The 17,091-nt window shown below is 45.8% G+C and overlaps 1 protein-coding gene across 1 annotated transcript in view; it reads right to left on the reverse strand.

Annotated features, from left to right (window-relative positions):
* hectd1 (HECT domain containing 1) overlaps positions 1-17,091 on the reverse strand; it is a 28,990-nt gene that overhangs the window by 7,055 nt on the left and 4,844 nt on the right. The window contains 26 exon segments of the mRNA XM_063909028.1: positions 37-258; positions 1,367-2,359; positions 4,627-4,803; positions 4,929-5,095; positions 5,230-5,340; positions 5,481-5,693; positions 5,820-5,959; positions 6,053-6,187; positions 6,522-6,627; positions 7,308-7,402; positions 7,516-7,662; positions 8,100-8,311; positions 9,005-9,268; positions 9,702-9,924; positions 10,007-10,177; positions 10,329-10,467; positions 10,752-10,926; positions 11,028-11,142; positions 11,249-11,347; positions 11,579-11,655; positions 11,742-12,012; positions 12,192-12,473; positions 12,546-12,773; positions 14,217-14,451; positions 14,593-14,742; positions 15,130-15,309. Of these exon segments, the coding sequence (XP_063765098.1) occupies positions 37-258; positions 1,367-2,359; positions 4,627-4,803; positions 4,929-5,095; positions 5,230-5,340; positions 5,481-5,693; positions 5,820-5,959; positions 6,053-6,187; positions 6,522-6,627; positions 7,308-7,402; positions 7,516-7,662; positions 8,100-8,311; positions 9,005-9,268; positions 9,702-9,924; positions 10,007-10,177; positions 10,329-10,467; positions 10,752-10,926; positions 11,028-11,142; positions 11,249-11,347; positions 11,579-11,655; positions 11,742-12,012; positions 12,192-12,473; positions 12,546-12,773; positions 14,217-14,451; positions 14,593-14,732 (5,137 nt within the window). The 5' untranslated portion in view covers positions 14,733-14,742; positions 15,130-15,309.

Raw genomic sequence — 17,091 nt, forward strand, 5'->3', positions numbered from 1 at the left:
GTGTGTGTGTGCGCGCACGCACACACGGTCACCAACCATAGAGCGAGAACTCGGCCTCCTGGCCTGTGTCGCTCTCGCTGGACGTGGACGTCAGGCTGGTCGTCAGGGTGTTGCTTAGCAACTGGCCCACCGACAGACCCGTGGTGGCCGTGGCTACGTTATTGCTGCTGGTTACTATGGAGGTTGACATGGTAACGGTGGAGGTGGTGCCAGTGGTGGTGAGGTTAGGAAAGCTCTGAGCGCCCATGAGAGGAGAAGCTGCAAACAAACAAACAAAAAACAAACAAACAAACAAACAAAGGGCGGTTAGTTTGTCAGAAACAAAGAAGCAGCGGCGGTTAACTTCCTGTCAGCTGACTGGAGACAGCAGCTGATTGGCTGGAGGATGCTCATGCTGTCAGCAGGACGCAGACTGGAGCTGGTCTAAGCTAACCTCAGGTCTCAATATTCATCCGAATTTAACTTCTGTGCTAAAACTGTATCCTGACTCAGATGTTTGACAGACTTCCTGAGGAGAGTTTGGAGGAAGTCTTACTTTGCATATTCCACTTCTCAGAAATATTTCTAGGAATTTTGCAAGCAAGCAGGTTCCAGCTTTGGTTCATGGTAGATAAAAAAGGTCTGGTCTAAAAGGAACCACTTTCTAAAAGCCAAGGGACATTTTTTAGCAGACGCTAAGAAGCTACAATCATTATTCTGCTTGATATTTATTATCATTAACGACTTGGGTTGTGATTGTTTATGTTACTGACCTTCAAATGACATCTTGGTCACTAGTCCAAAAAAAAGAGATGAGAAAATGACATTTTATTTCACTACTCAAGTATTGTTTCTAGTCCAAAGTTCTTGCTCTGGCTGGTTTTAGGAGGATAATAATTCAACAGACATTGCTAATTCATCTATGACCACGGGTCCATCTCAGGTAAGATTGTCAAGTGTTTTCGACAGTCAGCAGAGGGAGCAGTTACTAGATTAATCTTGTTAAAGTTAGTAGTGGCTGCAAAGTTAGAGCAGACTACATCAGCCAACTGCTATAGACGGATGTGTTGACCTTCTGTCCTAAAGATTTATCCTAATGGCCAAAAATGTAAAGACTATTGTAGTACTGTAGAACTCACTCACAGTTATCGTGCAGTAATATTACAGTACTCCTTCCTTTAGGTGTAGATTGAGTGCAGTAATTACAGTACTCCTTCCTTTAGGTGTAGCATGAGTGCAGTAATATTACAGTACTCCTTCCTTTAGGTGTAGCATGAGTGCAGTAATATTACAGTACTCCTTCCTTTAGGTGTAGCATGAGTGCAGTAGTATGGAAGTACTCCTTCCTTTAGGTGTAGCATTAGTGCAGTAGTATGGAAGTACTCACTCGCAGTGCTCATGACGTTCCTGCCCAGTGTGTTGGTGTTGTTGTCGCTGCTGCTGCGGCTCAGGTTCATGTTGTTGGTGGCGTTGGTGCGCGACATGTTGGGTGCGCGGCGGACGAAGGACTCCATGAGGCTGGCCTCCCGGGACGACAGGTTGGGAACGCTGGCGCTGGAGCTCATGGGAGCGCCGGCCGCCAGCAGGGAGCTAACAGAGAGTCTGGCGTTCGCCGCCGAGCACAGGGGCCTCTGGGAAGGCGTGTCCTTGCTGGACGACTCGGACACGGAGCTGACGTCGGGCGAGCTGACGCTGACCAGCCCCATGGAGATGGCCGTGGCCGGGTCTGTGGATGAGTCTTTGTTTCGGGCTTCGTCTCCGGGAGCAGTGTTGTCGGCGGTGAGCGTGCCGGTGCTTGACGCCGAACCGGAGCCTCCCTCCGCCGCTGACGAGAGCACAACGATTGGCTCCAGCAGGTGTCCGTCAGAGCCGACCCCGAGCCCCATAAGTCCTCCCAACCCTGAGCCCTGGTCCAGCAGCAGCCCCTCAGCCCTCCTGTCCATACGCAGACCCCCCATACCCAGCAGCCCGGCGGAGGAGCTCAGGCTGATGTCGGAGGATGAAGCGACGCTGCAGACGGAGCTGCTGCTGCCCTTCCTGCTGGAGGAGCTGGCCCCTCCCAGCGACGTGGCCCCGCCCTTGTCGGGACAGTTATTTTTCACCAGGCTGCTCCACGACTGCTGCTGCGAAGAGGACGAGGTGGAGGAGGACGAGGAGGACGTGGTGGTGGTGGTGGTGCCGCCGATGGCTGCCGGCGTCGCGGAGGGTCCCACCGTGGAGGAGGCGGGGCCTGAAACAGTGGATGAGACAGGTTTGGGTGACGGCGCTGTGGCAGCCGACTCAGGGTCGTACCCTGGAGCAAGCTTGAGGTCAAACTTCCCTTCAGCGCCCATACGGTAAGAGTTAGAGCCGCCAGCATCCCAGGTTACATCAATCCAGCCTGGATGGACAGAGAGATAGGAGGGAGACGGACGGATGGATGTCAGAGACCCGGCAGAGAGAGGGGGAGACAGAAAGAAAGACAGAGAGAGGCAGAAAGAGGAGAGAGAGAGAGAGAGAGAGTGGTAGAGGGAGGTAGACAGACAGCAGAGAAGCAGCTTACAGTCAGAGCAGCTCTACACCGCTCCACACCGGACCTCAACCCTGCAGGAGAGTTTGGCTCCAATTCAGTCATGCATTTGTACTGGATTCGTTTTACTGTAGACCTCAAAGACCCATACTGAAGTTGGTTTATAAACACAAATTAAAAACCTGTTCACAGCTGCTGTTAATGTGCGAACCATTACTGAGTTTTAAAGGTTAAATATTTTAGTTTTTTATTCATTTTAATCTGTACATTGAAAGTGTCTTTGAGTGCCTTAAAAAGCAGATTGAATACAATTAAATTAAAAGAATAATAATTACTAATATAGATAATAAATACAAATAATGACATTAAATAATACAAAATAATAATGATAATATTAAATAATAATAAATAAAAATAATGAATAAACCTAAACTGGCATCCATGACATAATGGAATATATGAATGCATTTTTTAATTTGAATCAAATATTTTTCTCTTAATCTCAAGAGGGGCTTTCTTATCTATCTTAATTAAAGTACTATATATTAGGTGTTAATGAGTCCTTCAGAAATGTCTGTCAACATGTTTTAAATCTCCCCTTGAAGAGGTCTTTGGTCCAGGTGGAGCGATGAGAGAGAAGAATATGAACAGTCACAGAAAATGACAATCAAAGCAAAAAAGTAGAAAATATTTCTGGCAAAAAAAGCGTCAAAGCCACAGGGAAAGAAATCAAACAACAATAACCCTGGTGCATGATTGTTCAATGATAATCAACAGAGCTGCTGGTGGCGTCTCAGCTCACTGAGACAATTCATCTCTGAGTGAAACACAGAAACACCAGAGAGGAGGAGCAGGAGGCACAGAGGAGGAAGAGGAGGAGGAGGAAGGAGGGAGGAAGTGTTTGTTATTTCCTGTGTGATATTAATCAGAACTTTTATTCAGATCTAAATCTGAACGTCTAATTGAACTTTTGGGAGCGTTTTGATAAAGGAGTGTGTGTAGTAAACACTTTCTATATTACTGGCATTCCCCACATGTCCTAACAGGAACAATTCTACTTAGAGCTAAAGGAATGTTAATAACACTGCCTGTAAAAATAAATATTGTGCTTTATTTATTTACTTCCAATTTATTAGCATTCTGCAAACAGTATCAGCCAACTTCTCTAGCTACTTCTGCCCCCCCCCCTCATCAATCCATGCCTGTTGATCGTCTTTGAGTCAGAGAAAAACAATGTATATTATTATCTCTTTCATTTTGTATGCTCACTGTAAGAAGAAAAAGTATAAATGCTTGCTATTTTTTATTTACCATGGTTTTCTTATCTGCTATTTATTGTGTTTATTGTATTGTTAATAAACATGTAAATACTTGTTGGTTTTTTTCAATATTTTTCTGCTGTTGTAATAACATCAATTATTCTGTTGCTGGACAAAGAAAAGGTATTGAATCTGAATATAGCAGAACATTTTGTGCATTTCAAACTAGTAATAGTCTTTCCAAAAAGACATACAGGTGCAAACCATTGTACTTCACCTTGAAACAAAAGCCACCAGGTGTGAATGACCTTGGTGAGTCAGTGAGGAAACAGCTGAATTATGGACGGAAAAATGAACAAACCAAACACACATCTGATCTGATGTGTCCGTGAATGGTTAAACTACAGAGGTCATGTTAAAGGTCATGTGTGGGAAAGTTCAGAGAGGAAATGGTTAATGGAGAAATGTTCTTCTCTTTTACAGGAACCTGCTGATGACACGGAGTAAAACATGACTGGTGACTGTGGGCAGATACTGGTATCAGGAGGTTGTAGAGCTCAAGACATCCTTTTAAAATGTACCTACGGTCTTACATTTGTGTCTGAAAACCTAATATTTAACTGTACTGTTTGCCTTCCTCAGTCTCAGAACTTAACTTACATTTTCCTTCACCAAAATGTAAGTTCACATTTCAAATAATGAAAATACAAATTCAATTTCAGAACCTGCAAATCTGTTCCCACAGTCGAGACTCTGTGTCTAACGAAAACAGGGACTCATATTTACAAACCCTTAAGACAAAAAGAGTTATCAAACCAACAAACAGTTCATCTCTGAAGCTGCAGGATGAATGACACACTGTACGTTTCAGTTTCTTACCGTTGTGAGCCTCTCCGGTAACAGTGCCCTCTCCGGTGGGGTTCCCGTCCTGGTCGCGCCACTTCCAGTCGATGCCGCGGACGACCCGCGCCCCCGGGACGATGTACTTCATCACCTGGGAGCGGAAGAGGCGGCGCTGACGACGAAGGTTCGCCTCCGCCTCCTTCACAGCTTTACCTGGGAGAGGACAGAGAGGGGAAGGTTTATATAACGTTTAACGGATGTGTGGATGTAAAAAGAGGGATTATCGGAGAGTGAAGGGTGCTGACAGAGAGTGTGTGAAGCATAAGCACAGGTCTTACCGAGCTGGTCCTCACAGACGGCCGTGACGGTGCCGTACAGCTCGAGTCCGGACAAAGACAGGTAGTGAGTCTGACCGCTGGCGTTCTTCCCCATCTGTTTAATCCGGATGTGTCTCCAGCCCTGCTTCTCCTCTTTGGACGGATCCAGAGGCCATGTGGCCGTCGAGCTGAGACAGAAAACATAGTAAATATAACCTCTTTGTTCACACCAGCCTCTTGTTTTTGGGATAACTTGGGAAATTATGGGTACTTTCTTTCCCACTAATTGGTGAATAATTGATGAGGTCATTGATTGTCCTACCCAGGTTCGTTCAGGCTGCAGTCATCTACGTGTGTGTAGAGAGTCGTCCAGTTCTGACCGTCTTTGGACACCTGGAACACCCAGTTCCTCAACGCAGAGCGGCCGTAACCCCTGCAGAAGGAGGAGCAGATAGAGGAAGAGGTTATCCTAATGAATGTATTTGGTTGTATCTGTTGCCTGCATGTTTTATAAAAGGTGTGTTTGTTTCTTTAAATGCCATGGTTAGGATATAGGTATGTTGTTTTTATTACCTGGCGTGTCTCAGGGTGTACGCTGAGGGGATGACCCAGAGGCCGAGGTCCACGGCGAACCAGGCGTTCTTGTCGTCGTTAGTGTGGCAGTTGAGGGCCGAGCTGTCCCGACTCAGGATGTCCTCCAGACGCCCATAGGGGAGGTTACGCCCCTCTGATGATGTCACGACCACCAGGCCGTAGGCAGCGGGGTTCACCCACTCATAGGCCGTCCTGAAAAATTAAGTGAAGGAGGCGAGAGTGAGCACAGAACATATTAAAAAGGGAAGTTATGCTACAAAAGATGCTTGGTCTGCCTTCAAAATTTTAATATAGTCTGACAGTGGTCTCTGTTCTTACTTGGCGTTGGTTCCGACCCAGTAGATGATTCCGTTCTCGTCAAAGTCGTGTTGGTGTCTGAACGTGAAGGTCTGTCCTTCCCTCAGCTTCCTCACGAAGACGAAGGATGAACGCTCAAAGTCGTACCACTGCTTCGCCACCTGGAGGACGAAGAAGAAGTTAAAACAGAAGAACATCTAGGTGATGCATTTGTTCCTTAACGAGGTTCTAAATGATGCTCAGTGTGTCCTCACCATCTTCAGCAGGTACTGCTCCAGAGACTCCACGGTAGCGAGCGGCTCCATCTTCAACATGCGACCTGTCCGGTCGATCAGAGCCGTCTCGCCCGGCGCTCGCTCCAGACGGAAACGCAGCCTCCTCGTCAAGATCTGATAACACACACACACACACACACACACACACACACACACACACACACACACACACACACACACACACACACACACACACACACACACACACACACACACACACACACACACACACACACACACACACACACACACACACACACACACACACACACACACACACACACACACACACACACACACACACACACACACACACACACACACACACACACACACACACACACACACACACACACACACACACACACACACACACACACACAGAGTTAAAGTATGTCCTCGAGAAGACAGAAGTCCCACAGAATCCAGATCACACGCTGCGACTCACCTGCAGGTTGTATGTGGATCCCGGAGTGTCGTACAGGTGCAGAGGTAGACGTTCTATTGACTCCAGGACAGCTATCAGTTTACGGATTAAGGCAACAGCTGGTCGGCTGCAAACACACACACACACACAGTTCATTTTTAATCCGACAGTTTGAGACAAGATCAGACAGCAGGTGGATCCAGGTGGATTACATGGAGCGTCCTTTATTAAATCCCTTCACACCCACAGTCCTCCCAAACAGCAGCTCTCCCTTTAGTGCCCAGTCAAACTCCTTCCTGCAGTTTGATTGAGACTTGAATGACAGCTCTCTTAAGACACTGGAGACGTTTTCATTCTCCGGGAAATTATTTTGCATGTTGATATAAATTGAACAAACGAATACCTCGACACCGAATGTGGATTTGTGCGAGATCCCACTGTTCTGATTGCATAAAAAAAAGTAAGACTAAAAGATGTCCTGCATATTGGGGTGTTTTCTTAATGCGAGGACAGTTTTCCTTTAGTCAAATGTGGTTTTAAATCTCAATAATTTCCTTTGAATAATCATTACATGGAGAAAATATGGAAATAATAATGAAAACCTGGAGAAAGGCGGTCAATTTGTGTCCAAGTGTTGCCCTAAAAAAAGCCCCTTCTGATGTTTCCACCTCCACACAGCTTACACATTGCAGTTTAATTAGTCAGAGGTATTTAAAACAGTGTGTGTGTGTGTGTGTGTGTGTGTGTGTGTGTGTGTGTGTGTCTCCTTTTAAGTAAGGATGTGTACATGTCAGCTGGTGCTTTTACCTTTCACCGTCTTCATTCTCGCTGAAAGCCGCCTTAAAGACATTGATCCTCTCCATTAAAGGCTTACAATCATGTTTCAGGTCCAGGTCCACACTCTGCACACACACAAGACACAGAATAAGTCACTGTACATCCCCGCCGCTTCTTCTTTAAACACACACTTTCAGAAGGTGTATATAATGCAGGTTTGATTGTGAACACCGCTCACATTATTGAGGACAGTGAACAGCGCCTGGACCAGGCCACTGCTACACATCTCATACGGAGAAATGGTGTTCTCGTCCTTCAAAACCACGATCAGGTTCTCCAGAGCCGTTTTCATCAGGTCCCTCCATGTGTTCTCCCCTTCAATACACTGGACAAACAAACAGTTTTTATTGGACTAGTTTTACTGACCTCAACAACTAATTCTAACGCTGGGTTATAAACACAAATTAACAACCTGCTTTTAATCTGTGTCACTATTGAGTTTCAAAGCTTAAATAGGTTGTTTTTTATGATATAATAATCCACAATAATAATATAGATAATAGATAAAATACAAATAAATAATAAAAGTTAATAATAAATATCATTAATAATATAGATATTTATAATACCAATATTACATAATAATATTAATTAATAACAAAGATTATTATAATAATGTGGCATCCATAAAAAAAAATATGTGTGACTTTTAAAAACAATCATGAAACACACATATTAAACCTAACAAAGGATCTAGGACAAGCCATGGTACCAACAGGGTTGTATGTATTGTTTTACAAGTGTGTGTAAGTGTGCGTTTACCTGTCGGTTGGTGTGCAGCTCCCAGGCAGACTCCAGCTGTGTGGAGATGTTCCTCAGGGTGACCACCACCCCTCTCGGCATGCTCTCCACGGCTTTGAAGTGGTCGTCGTACAGCTCCCTCGCCATGCTCTTCACCTTCTGCTTCGTCTTCTCCAGCTTCGACTTCAGCTTCCGGCCTCGCTTCCCCGTCCAGCCCGTCACAAACTCAGAGCCTGAACACACACACACACACACAATTTGAAAAACATCAACACGTGTAGATACCAGCTTGCAACTTGATTCCAGAGCAGCTTTGGTGGTCTTCAATTTGCTATAAATAGACTGCATAAACACACTCAATTTGTTTTTAACTGGTTTCTTTTTCTCCATACATCTTTGTTTGAGGTTCCTCGAGGATGTATCTTGGAGGCACTATTTGTTATATACGTTATAGAAGGGAAAATTGTAATGTTGTGCTAATGAAACACAGTTCTTAGTGACGCTTTATCTGGTAATTGTCCTCGTTTGTCATAAGCGTAACAGGATGTTAAAGAATTGTTTGGATAAACTGTGAAAAACGTAGGTCACAAAGAGTATATGAATATAATTCATTTACAGTCATTTTTTCCATTTATTGAGATTGTGCAGTTACAAAAATCAAGCCTTATTCGAATAGTCATTTGTGCTGCTTGCATAGTGACATCAATTAATCAACTCAAATCTCTGTCCATAGACTTAAGGAATAAAGAAGCCCCAAAATAAATGGGAAAAATGTTATAAACTTCGGGGTGAACAGAGGAGGATCCCTCCCCCAAGATTGACAGAGGAAGCAATAGATGTTGTGTATAGATTTAGAAAAGGTAATAAAATTACAACAAAGACAATCTAAAAGACAAAGCCGTAGGAAGAGAAATGCTGGGACTCACCCAGTGATGTCTCAGCGGTGAACGAGTGTTTGGTTCCTCTGTTGGACTCGAAGACGAAGCCCGGCAGGTCTTCCTTCAGGATGGTGGCCTGCTGTCCGTCCGAGTTGTGGATGGCGATCTCTCCCTCCTTCAGGCAGGTCAGGGACCAGTTCCCCACCGTCAGCTTCGTGGGACCCACAATGGACAGGATGGGCTGACTGGCGGTCACCGGCTTCACCTGACTCCTCGCACGCTGCAGCTTCTCCAGGAACTCACTGCGAGACTCTGCAGGAGAGGGGGGGGAGATCAGTCAGAGACATTTTGGTTGTGTTTCCACTAAGATGATTTAGTGCTCAACTTTATAATGACAAGAAAGCTAAGTTTCTAATTAAGGATCATTTGTGGAGCAATGGATTGTTTTTGGATGTGCAGGGGTATGGAAGAGTGGCGAGATTGGGAAGTTATGGCGCAGAATTGTGACAAATTTCGCTCTAGAGTGGCGTAAATTGACTGTTGAAATCCAATCATCTGTTCAGATATTGCATTCAAAGGATCAAAGCTGCATCTGATTGAGTACCACATAAGAAAGATGCCCAAATCAGAACGGAAAAGATCCAAATCCATTTGAATCAGACAAAATATCAGATTAGGGCCTTTCCCTGGAGTCCTTACGCAGCCAAGAAACCTAGAGATCAAAAAGTGAGTCAACTGTTCGTACCGGAGCTGTCGGACCCCCCCTCTGGACTCCCGCTGGAGTACATGGTGGCGAGCTTCCCGTCCAGGATGAACCTGAACCAGCCGTTGGATCCGTTGGAGAGTTCGAGTGCGGCGGCGTCGGACCAGATGTAGAGGCAGTCCCTCCCTCTGATGATGGACCAGTCCTTCCAGTGGTAAGGTTTCCCCTGTTGGACCTCCCTGGCGTCCTCCTGCGCCTCCTCCTCCTGCAAGAGGAGAAGATATGAGCACGTTGTAAAAGTATAACTGTACGACAGGCAGGAGAAGACCCTCTGCTCGCACACACACCTTCTCAGGTTTGGTTTCGTCCTCGTTCTCGTCGTCGGACACCGGTCCAGCCAGAGTGGACACCTTGTTGATGACTCCCAGTCGAGCCAGCTGGTCGAGGAAAACGTCTCCACCTTTATCCACCAGATCTCTGATGATCTGCAGAGCCAGGAGGTGACCGTCGTCATCGTCCTGAGGAACACAGACACAAAGAGAAGTCATATTACTTTTGTATTCATGGGGAAAACTCCTTTAATGCTTGACCTTAAAAATGACCTAAAAACGGTGTGTGTGTGGGTGGGTGTGTGTGTCTGTATGTGTGTGTGTGCGTGCGTGCGTTTACCTCCTGGTCGAGGACAGTAGCGGTGATCTCCACCAGCACAGTGGGGAGGTTGTGTCCCACCTCGCTGTCACACACCTCCTTCAGCAGGACTTCACTGCTGTAGTGAATCATCTTCCTGATCAGAGCCAGACTGGCTTTCCTAAAATAAACAACAACAACAAACACACAGTAAATACACACAGCTGTCTCATCAGGACTGAACTGTTTTTATTCATTAATTACATTTTGACAAAGACTTGTTGTTTCTCCTGAAGTCAATGACAGACCGTTTGGCTTAAAGTGCTCAAAATAAATTAAGATTAGACGCCCCATAACACATGCAGTGCTTCAGTTTGTGCTCCATCTGTCTTCTAATTAACCTATAATTAAATCAATGAGCTTTTAAAGGGAGGGAGGTTATTCTGGTGTGCTTCTTCAGGTTACCTAATAGAAGGCAGCATGGTTTGCTGAAAGGTTTGTGCAAAAACCGGCAGGAGTCTCCTCAGGTAGATGGGAGCCATTTCCGGGTCTCCTTTGGGCTCGCTGCCCTCCTCCTCCTCCTTGTTCACATCTTTCTTCTTCTTGTCGTCGCCCTTATTCACTGGACACATCCAGTCTCCTGCAACACACACACACACACACGAGTTACCACACTGCTGTTGAGTAGAAATACATACTGCAAGTAGAGCATGTCTTTGTGAATTAACTACTGTTACTCACCAGGGGACTGCAGTATAGCCACCACCTCGCTGTGTCCTCTCTCGCGGGCTTTGTCCAGAGGAGTCTTCCCATCTTCGTCTCTCAGGTCGGGATTCGCTCCGTGACGCAGCAGAGTCTACACGAAACAAACACACATTTTAAAAACCAAATCAAAAGCAAGTGAGAGAGGAAAACTCAGCAAATAAAGTACATTCAACTGATTGTAACTATGTGTGGTGTACCTTGGCTACTTGTGGGCGTCCGAAACAGGCAGCGTAGTGTAGTGAAGATGACCTCTGACCTCTGTTGACATCCGCCCCCCTCTCACATAGAAACTCCACCTGAAGAAAACACACCGTCGATCGAACTGAGATTACAGCCAGGAAACAAAAACATTTCCCCGCAAATATCTGAATCAGAAATCCCCTTTGAACAGCATTTACTTCATCATGTCCAATCCAGTTTGACTTTCATTTTTACTACTGCTAATCGATTGCACTTTGAACCAAAGTAAGTGACAAAATGTTGATTTAAATAAAGAGTTTAGTGTCTGTGTTCCTTTGGATTTTTACCATTTCCTGTGTCCCAAAAGCTGAAGCCCAGTTGAGCAGCGTCTGTCCAACATCGTCCATGAAGTTCACCTCAAAAGCTGAAAAGGAAAAAGCAGGAAGTCAGTTTTTGTTGCTGAAACAACACAGCACAACTTCTAGTATTTGTAATAATCTGTAATCTTACCACCGGTGTCAATGGCATCGATCAGAGCGTCGGTGTCCTTGCTGCGGATACAGTCGATGAGCTGTCGGTGACTTCTCTCCCCTGAGCTGTCGAGGCGCCGCAGCCCGGGGATCCGACTCGTTGACCCCGCGGTGGATTTGGGAAGAGCTTTCCGACCCTCGAACAGCAGCACCAACAGGAGGTCCACCAGCCGCATGGTGTCCAGCACACAGCGCTCGTCTCCTCCCAGAGCGGACTCCATCGAGTCGGGCAGCGCTGAACGCAACAGGTCCTAGGGAAGGGGAGGGGGAAGAGCATTTCAGTTAGCGATTCCTGCAAAATCCAGGGTTAGTGTAGCTTTGTAAGAGAAAGACTGGAGCGAAAAACTGTTCAAATTAAGCCTTTTTCAGACTTCCTACGTGCATTATTCCTCCAGGTGACCTGTGTTTTGTTTAACGGAGGTAGACCTACATGTGTGACGAGCGGAGACCCCCGGCACAGCGTGGACAGCAGGCTGACGATCGTCGACACCTGGTTGCTCAGTTTGGAGTCGGGGGCCGAGGGGGCGGCGCCGGTGGACGTCCGGCCGGGTTTACAGGAGGAGGCGGGGCCAGACACGGGGCCGCCGGCGGCCGCCATGCGGGATAGCAGCTCCACCGTCAGCCCGTGTTTGGCTAAAGGGGCGGGGTCAACACCACGGCGGGTAAACCTGTCGGCCAATGAGGCGAAGCATCGCAGAGCACCGTCTGACACCTGGAGAGAGAGAGGGGTTAGATCTGCTGGTGAAGCTGCTGCTGGGACACAAACTGTCGTCTCCCTGGTTACCTGGTGGTCTTCGTGTTTGAGCAGGCTGGACAGGGACTCGACGCAGGTCTCCAGAGACGAGTCCTGAGGCTCCATCTTGCTGCAGAGCCGGGACACCACGGCCATGGCGGAGTGCAGGGTGTCTTTGTGGACCAGGTGGCCGCTGTCTCTGATGAAGCTCAGCACACAGTTCAGACCGCCGGCCTCGAACACGGCGCCCGACTCCCTGGTGCAGATCAGCTCCAGCACCTTTAAAACACAGACATTAAACTTAGAATGAAACGCTCTCTGACAGGAGGACTCCCTCTGTTCGTGTCTCTCAACCAGAGTACTGGGTCAGAGTTCCAAGAATTTTTCATATTTGATTGATCAATTGAACAAAATGTCACGTATAAATGTCAGATTGCAGATTTCAGGCTGATAAATATTGAGACTTTATGCTTTTTCCATATTTAATATCATAATGAACTGAAGGGGGAAGGACGTTTCACACCAAAGGATTAATCTATTAAGCTGAACCAGTGTTTTTGGCCCATAAATCTGCACCATCATCACGAACCATCCCACCTGTTTTCAGCGAGAACTTTTTAAGGACTAAAACTTTAAATAGTTAATAATAGAAAATCTAATTTAAAGTCTTGTATAAGCTGGGCTAAAAACTGGGAACAGTCAATGTTTAATGGACACTGTTCTCCTGATAGAAATAAAAAAGGGGGAAATATTTCATCTCTAACATTTGGTAATAATAAAAACTGAATGCTCCAGTAGAACAGATCACTGCTGAGAAACCGAGGCCTGAATAAAGACTGTCCTGTGATGTGTATTAATAAACGTCTGCTAACACATGGCCGTGAGTCTCCTGCCTGTGGTATGACTCCGCTCCAAAACAAACACGCAAACACAGCAACGGGCTGATCTGTGGTCAGTTGTTATTTTCATGTCTTTAGCCTGAGTTAACCTCCTGCTATCTGCCTGGCCGTGTTCGGGATTACAACCAGAGGAACACTGCAGATAAGCAAGACCAACAGATGCTCTTTGATGAGATTTCACTGCAACAAAAAAACACACAAACTGATGACATCACCGCAGCCGTGAGGGACGAGTTAATGAGATAAAAACACTGAAGAGGCAGAAACGCCGTCTGGCTCTTTTTCACTGATTCTGAGCTTTCTCATCAGCGAGAGAGAGAGGAGCCACAGGGAGTAAATCTCTCACCTGACACTAAAATCATGTCAGCACGGATAAATTGTCTATCAGCAAGTACGTTGGTTCTGATTCCCAAATAAAGGCCTGTGTCCAAAAATTGTAAAAGCTGCTTAGAAGGCAGGAAAAATATATATAAATGAGCATTAAGGAAACATTTTCACATAGAAATCTGTGAATTAAGGGTTTATTTGGACTGAAACCGAATATCTGATTGTTGGAAATGTGGAAAGAAAAAGAAGTTTTTTTCTACCATGAAGTAAATAAGCTAATCTTTTAGTTATTTATTGATTAAAAAGCGGGGGCGGAGGGGCCCAAATCCTACCAGTTGGTGGCTGACGGAAGCCTGTTGGAAAGCTTTAACTGATCAGGATTCAGGTTAACAGATAACCTGCGCCCTCAGTTCAGTCATAACTTTAGAATATACAATAAAACAATCAAGCTGCTCGTCATATCTTGAACAGAGACCCCCCCCTCCCGGGCTCCTACCTTCACACACTGCTCGGCCAGGTCCCTGCTGGTCCTGTTGTTCAGCTCCACCACCACCAGCCGGTTGCACAGCGCCTTGATGGCTCCGTCCACTCCCACAATCCTCCGGGTGCACTCCGCCGACACGTCCAGGTAGTAGGTGATGGCTCTGGCCGTGACCTCCAGCACGTTATCCGGAGCGCTCTCGTCCAGGAAGATCTTACAGAGCGCCGGGAGGAACGTACGAGGAGGACAGCTGGGAGGAGAGGAGGGAGAGAGGGGGTCAGTCAGGATAAAGATAAAGAAGTACAAAGGCTTTATATGCACCGCTACAGAGAAGAAATGAAAATCTAAGCAACTTTTTTTTATTACTTATTCCTTGAAGTTGTACACTCACGTCTCGAAGCAGCGGTCCACGTTGTCAGACATGAGCAGCAGCATGCAGAGCTGCTCCAAAGCGATGAGCTGCATGTCCCGCTCATCGCCCTGACCCATCTGCAGCCACTCCAGCAGGGTGTCCGGGTCCACGTCCGCCATGATGGCTAGCCTACAGGGACACAACAGTAGGTTAATGAATTACCCTTTGTTTTAAGTTGGAGTTAGCCATTTCCTCATAAAAGATTTACATAAATGAATCCACTCTATGCCACCAGGAACAAATATTCAAACTAAGGGAACAATCCCCTTTCAGGCAAATATCTACCAATTACTTACATCTTGATAAACTGTCCAAAACCCAAAGATATAAAGTTTATAATGCAAGAACAAATCTATATTTTAGCTACATGGACCCATTACATACCTGGATGTTTAGCTTGAAAAATGACAATGAAGTTCCCCTTGTTTTAATCCTACCAATCCATAACTAAGCTCAAGCTATTAAGCTGCCTCTCTGTGACCGTGCCTCCGTCATCATCATCACGTGACCTCTCACCTGGCTCCCCGTTGGCTACCCGGTCCGGCTCAGCGCCCAATCACTGCTCACAATTTTGTCGCTGTTTGGGACTCATCCAACCAACCGGAAGGAAGGACAGAGGAAAAACCACGGACAACAGAAGAAGAAGTCGTCGCTGGCTCTCACAGCAGGGGTTTCTGGGACATGTAGTCTCTTTGCCTGCAAAACAAAAACAATGGAGACATTTCTTAACCGGCACCAGAGGAAGACAAGTAGGAGACTTTGACTGTGGGAAATTGGGTTGACAGTTGCTCGAATGTAATGTTTTATATATACAGTAAAGTAATCTAATAAAAGTCGGAAAAAAATAGAACAACAAGAGTAAAAGTAAAATAACAACCTTATTTACTTTAGAAACAATCACTTGAATCACTGTTTATTCAGGCTAATTAATGGGTGATGCATGTATGCAGGAAGGAAATGCCTCTGGGATGACTGTACCAGCATAAGCTTGTTTATACAGCAGTGGATAAATCCTGGATGACTATAATCTGGTTATACAGGTCCATTTCGATAATATTGACAGGAAGGTATTAAAAGGCAAAGGACTTCTACTGTCCAGCTACCACAGATCTAAGAGGTTGATGGGGAAAACCTGCCATTAATTTAGGTTACAGTGTTTCTTATTATTATATGAGCCCTTAATGGTCCCACAGAGGGGAATTTACATTCTGCTTTTGACCCATTATTACATACGGTGCCCAGGGAGCAGTGTAGGGAACACTGTGCCTTGCTCGGGGACAAGTCGGTAGCACTTGGTCTTTCTGGGACTTGAACCGGTGACCTTCCAGTTCCCAAGCCAAGCCCCAATGGACTTTCACACATGCAACAACAAAAAGTAGCGCAGCATTTCAATGTTCATTAACAATTTGAATGTCAACAGTATCAGTGAGTCCCGTGAGCTTCACCCTTTCCAGTACAGCCCTAAATAATTTCTGGAAGACGGAGCACCTGTCGAAGCTTTTCATGCAGGATTTATGTCCAGCACGTGCGGAGGACATACGCCTGATGAGATCGTGGCGGGGTAATGCAACACTTGCTGAACAGAGTTGAACTGTATGAAGGGTCTGCGATGAACACACACCTCATGAAGCAACAACACGCACAGTGACAGCAAGCAAAGGAGTCCCAAACCGCAGCATGTGTCCCAGAGGAGGTTCAGGGTCTGTGGGGCTAATTTAACAGCATGTTGTTGTCACAGGAACAGTCTGCACTCTCATGTGGGCTGAAGCTAATCTGAACCTCTGAGCATTTACACCCTGCATCAAGTCTGAGAGGCGGTGGGGTGGGGACGTTCATAGATCTTCCACTGTCAACTGAAACCAGCCAATATGCAAATGTGAAGCACTTTGATATGAAAAGCTGGAGCTCCGATCAGGCAGGAGGAAACATTATTCAGTATAAAGAGCTTTTAATGAAGGTTGTGGAACAAAACCGGCAGCGAACGCACCTCCATAAAGCAAAATCATTCCGGAATGATCATTTGAAAGTCAGACATTTAAGCATTGCCTGGCACAATCAAAATGTAGTCAGGGAAGAAAATCAATACACAAACTCATTTTGGGTGGGTGGGGGTGGGGGGGGTGGGGGCTTTCTTTCTATAGTTACGGTTCTGCAGAACTAAAGCCCTGAGAGTCAAATCTAGGCATACTGAAAAAAAGGAACCTGTAAGTTAAAAGGTAAAATGTGAGAGAAATGCAAATACATCTTCTAAATTGAAGAAATAGTTCAACAGAAATGATTGTCTGTCTGTCACTGCTGGTCAGGAGGATTTTGAGGACTTAAAAAAAAGCTCCCAGTCCAGACGAGGCTAAGGATTGTCTGTACATCTTCTGGTTAATAAATGCATCAAAATCATGACGGGCTCTACAATGTCTGCGGTATTGTGTTGTATTAAAATGCTTGGCTTTTTCTGATAAAATACAGCTTAAAAATTATACA

Source organism: Eleginops maclovinus, chromosome 19 (genome assembly GCF_036324505.1).
Source record: "Eleginops maclovinus isolate JMC-PN-2008 ecotype Puerto Natales chromosome 19, JC_Emac_rtc_rv5, whole genome shotgun sequence".
In the NCBI taxonomy this organism is placed as follows: Eukaryota; Metazoa; Chordata; class Actinopteri; order Perciformes; family Eleginopidae; genus Eleginops; species Eleginops maclovinus.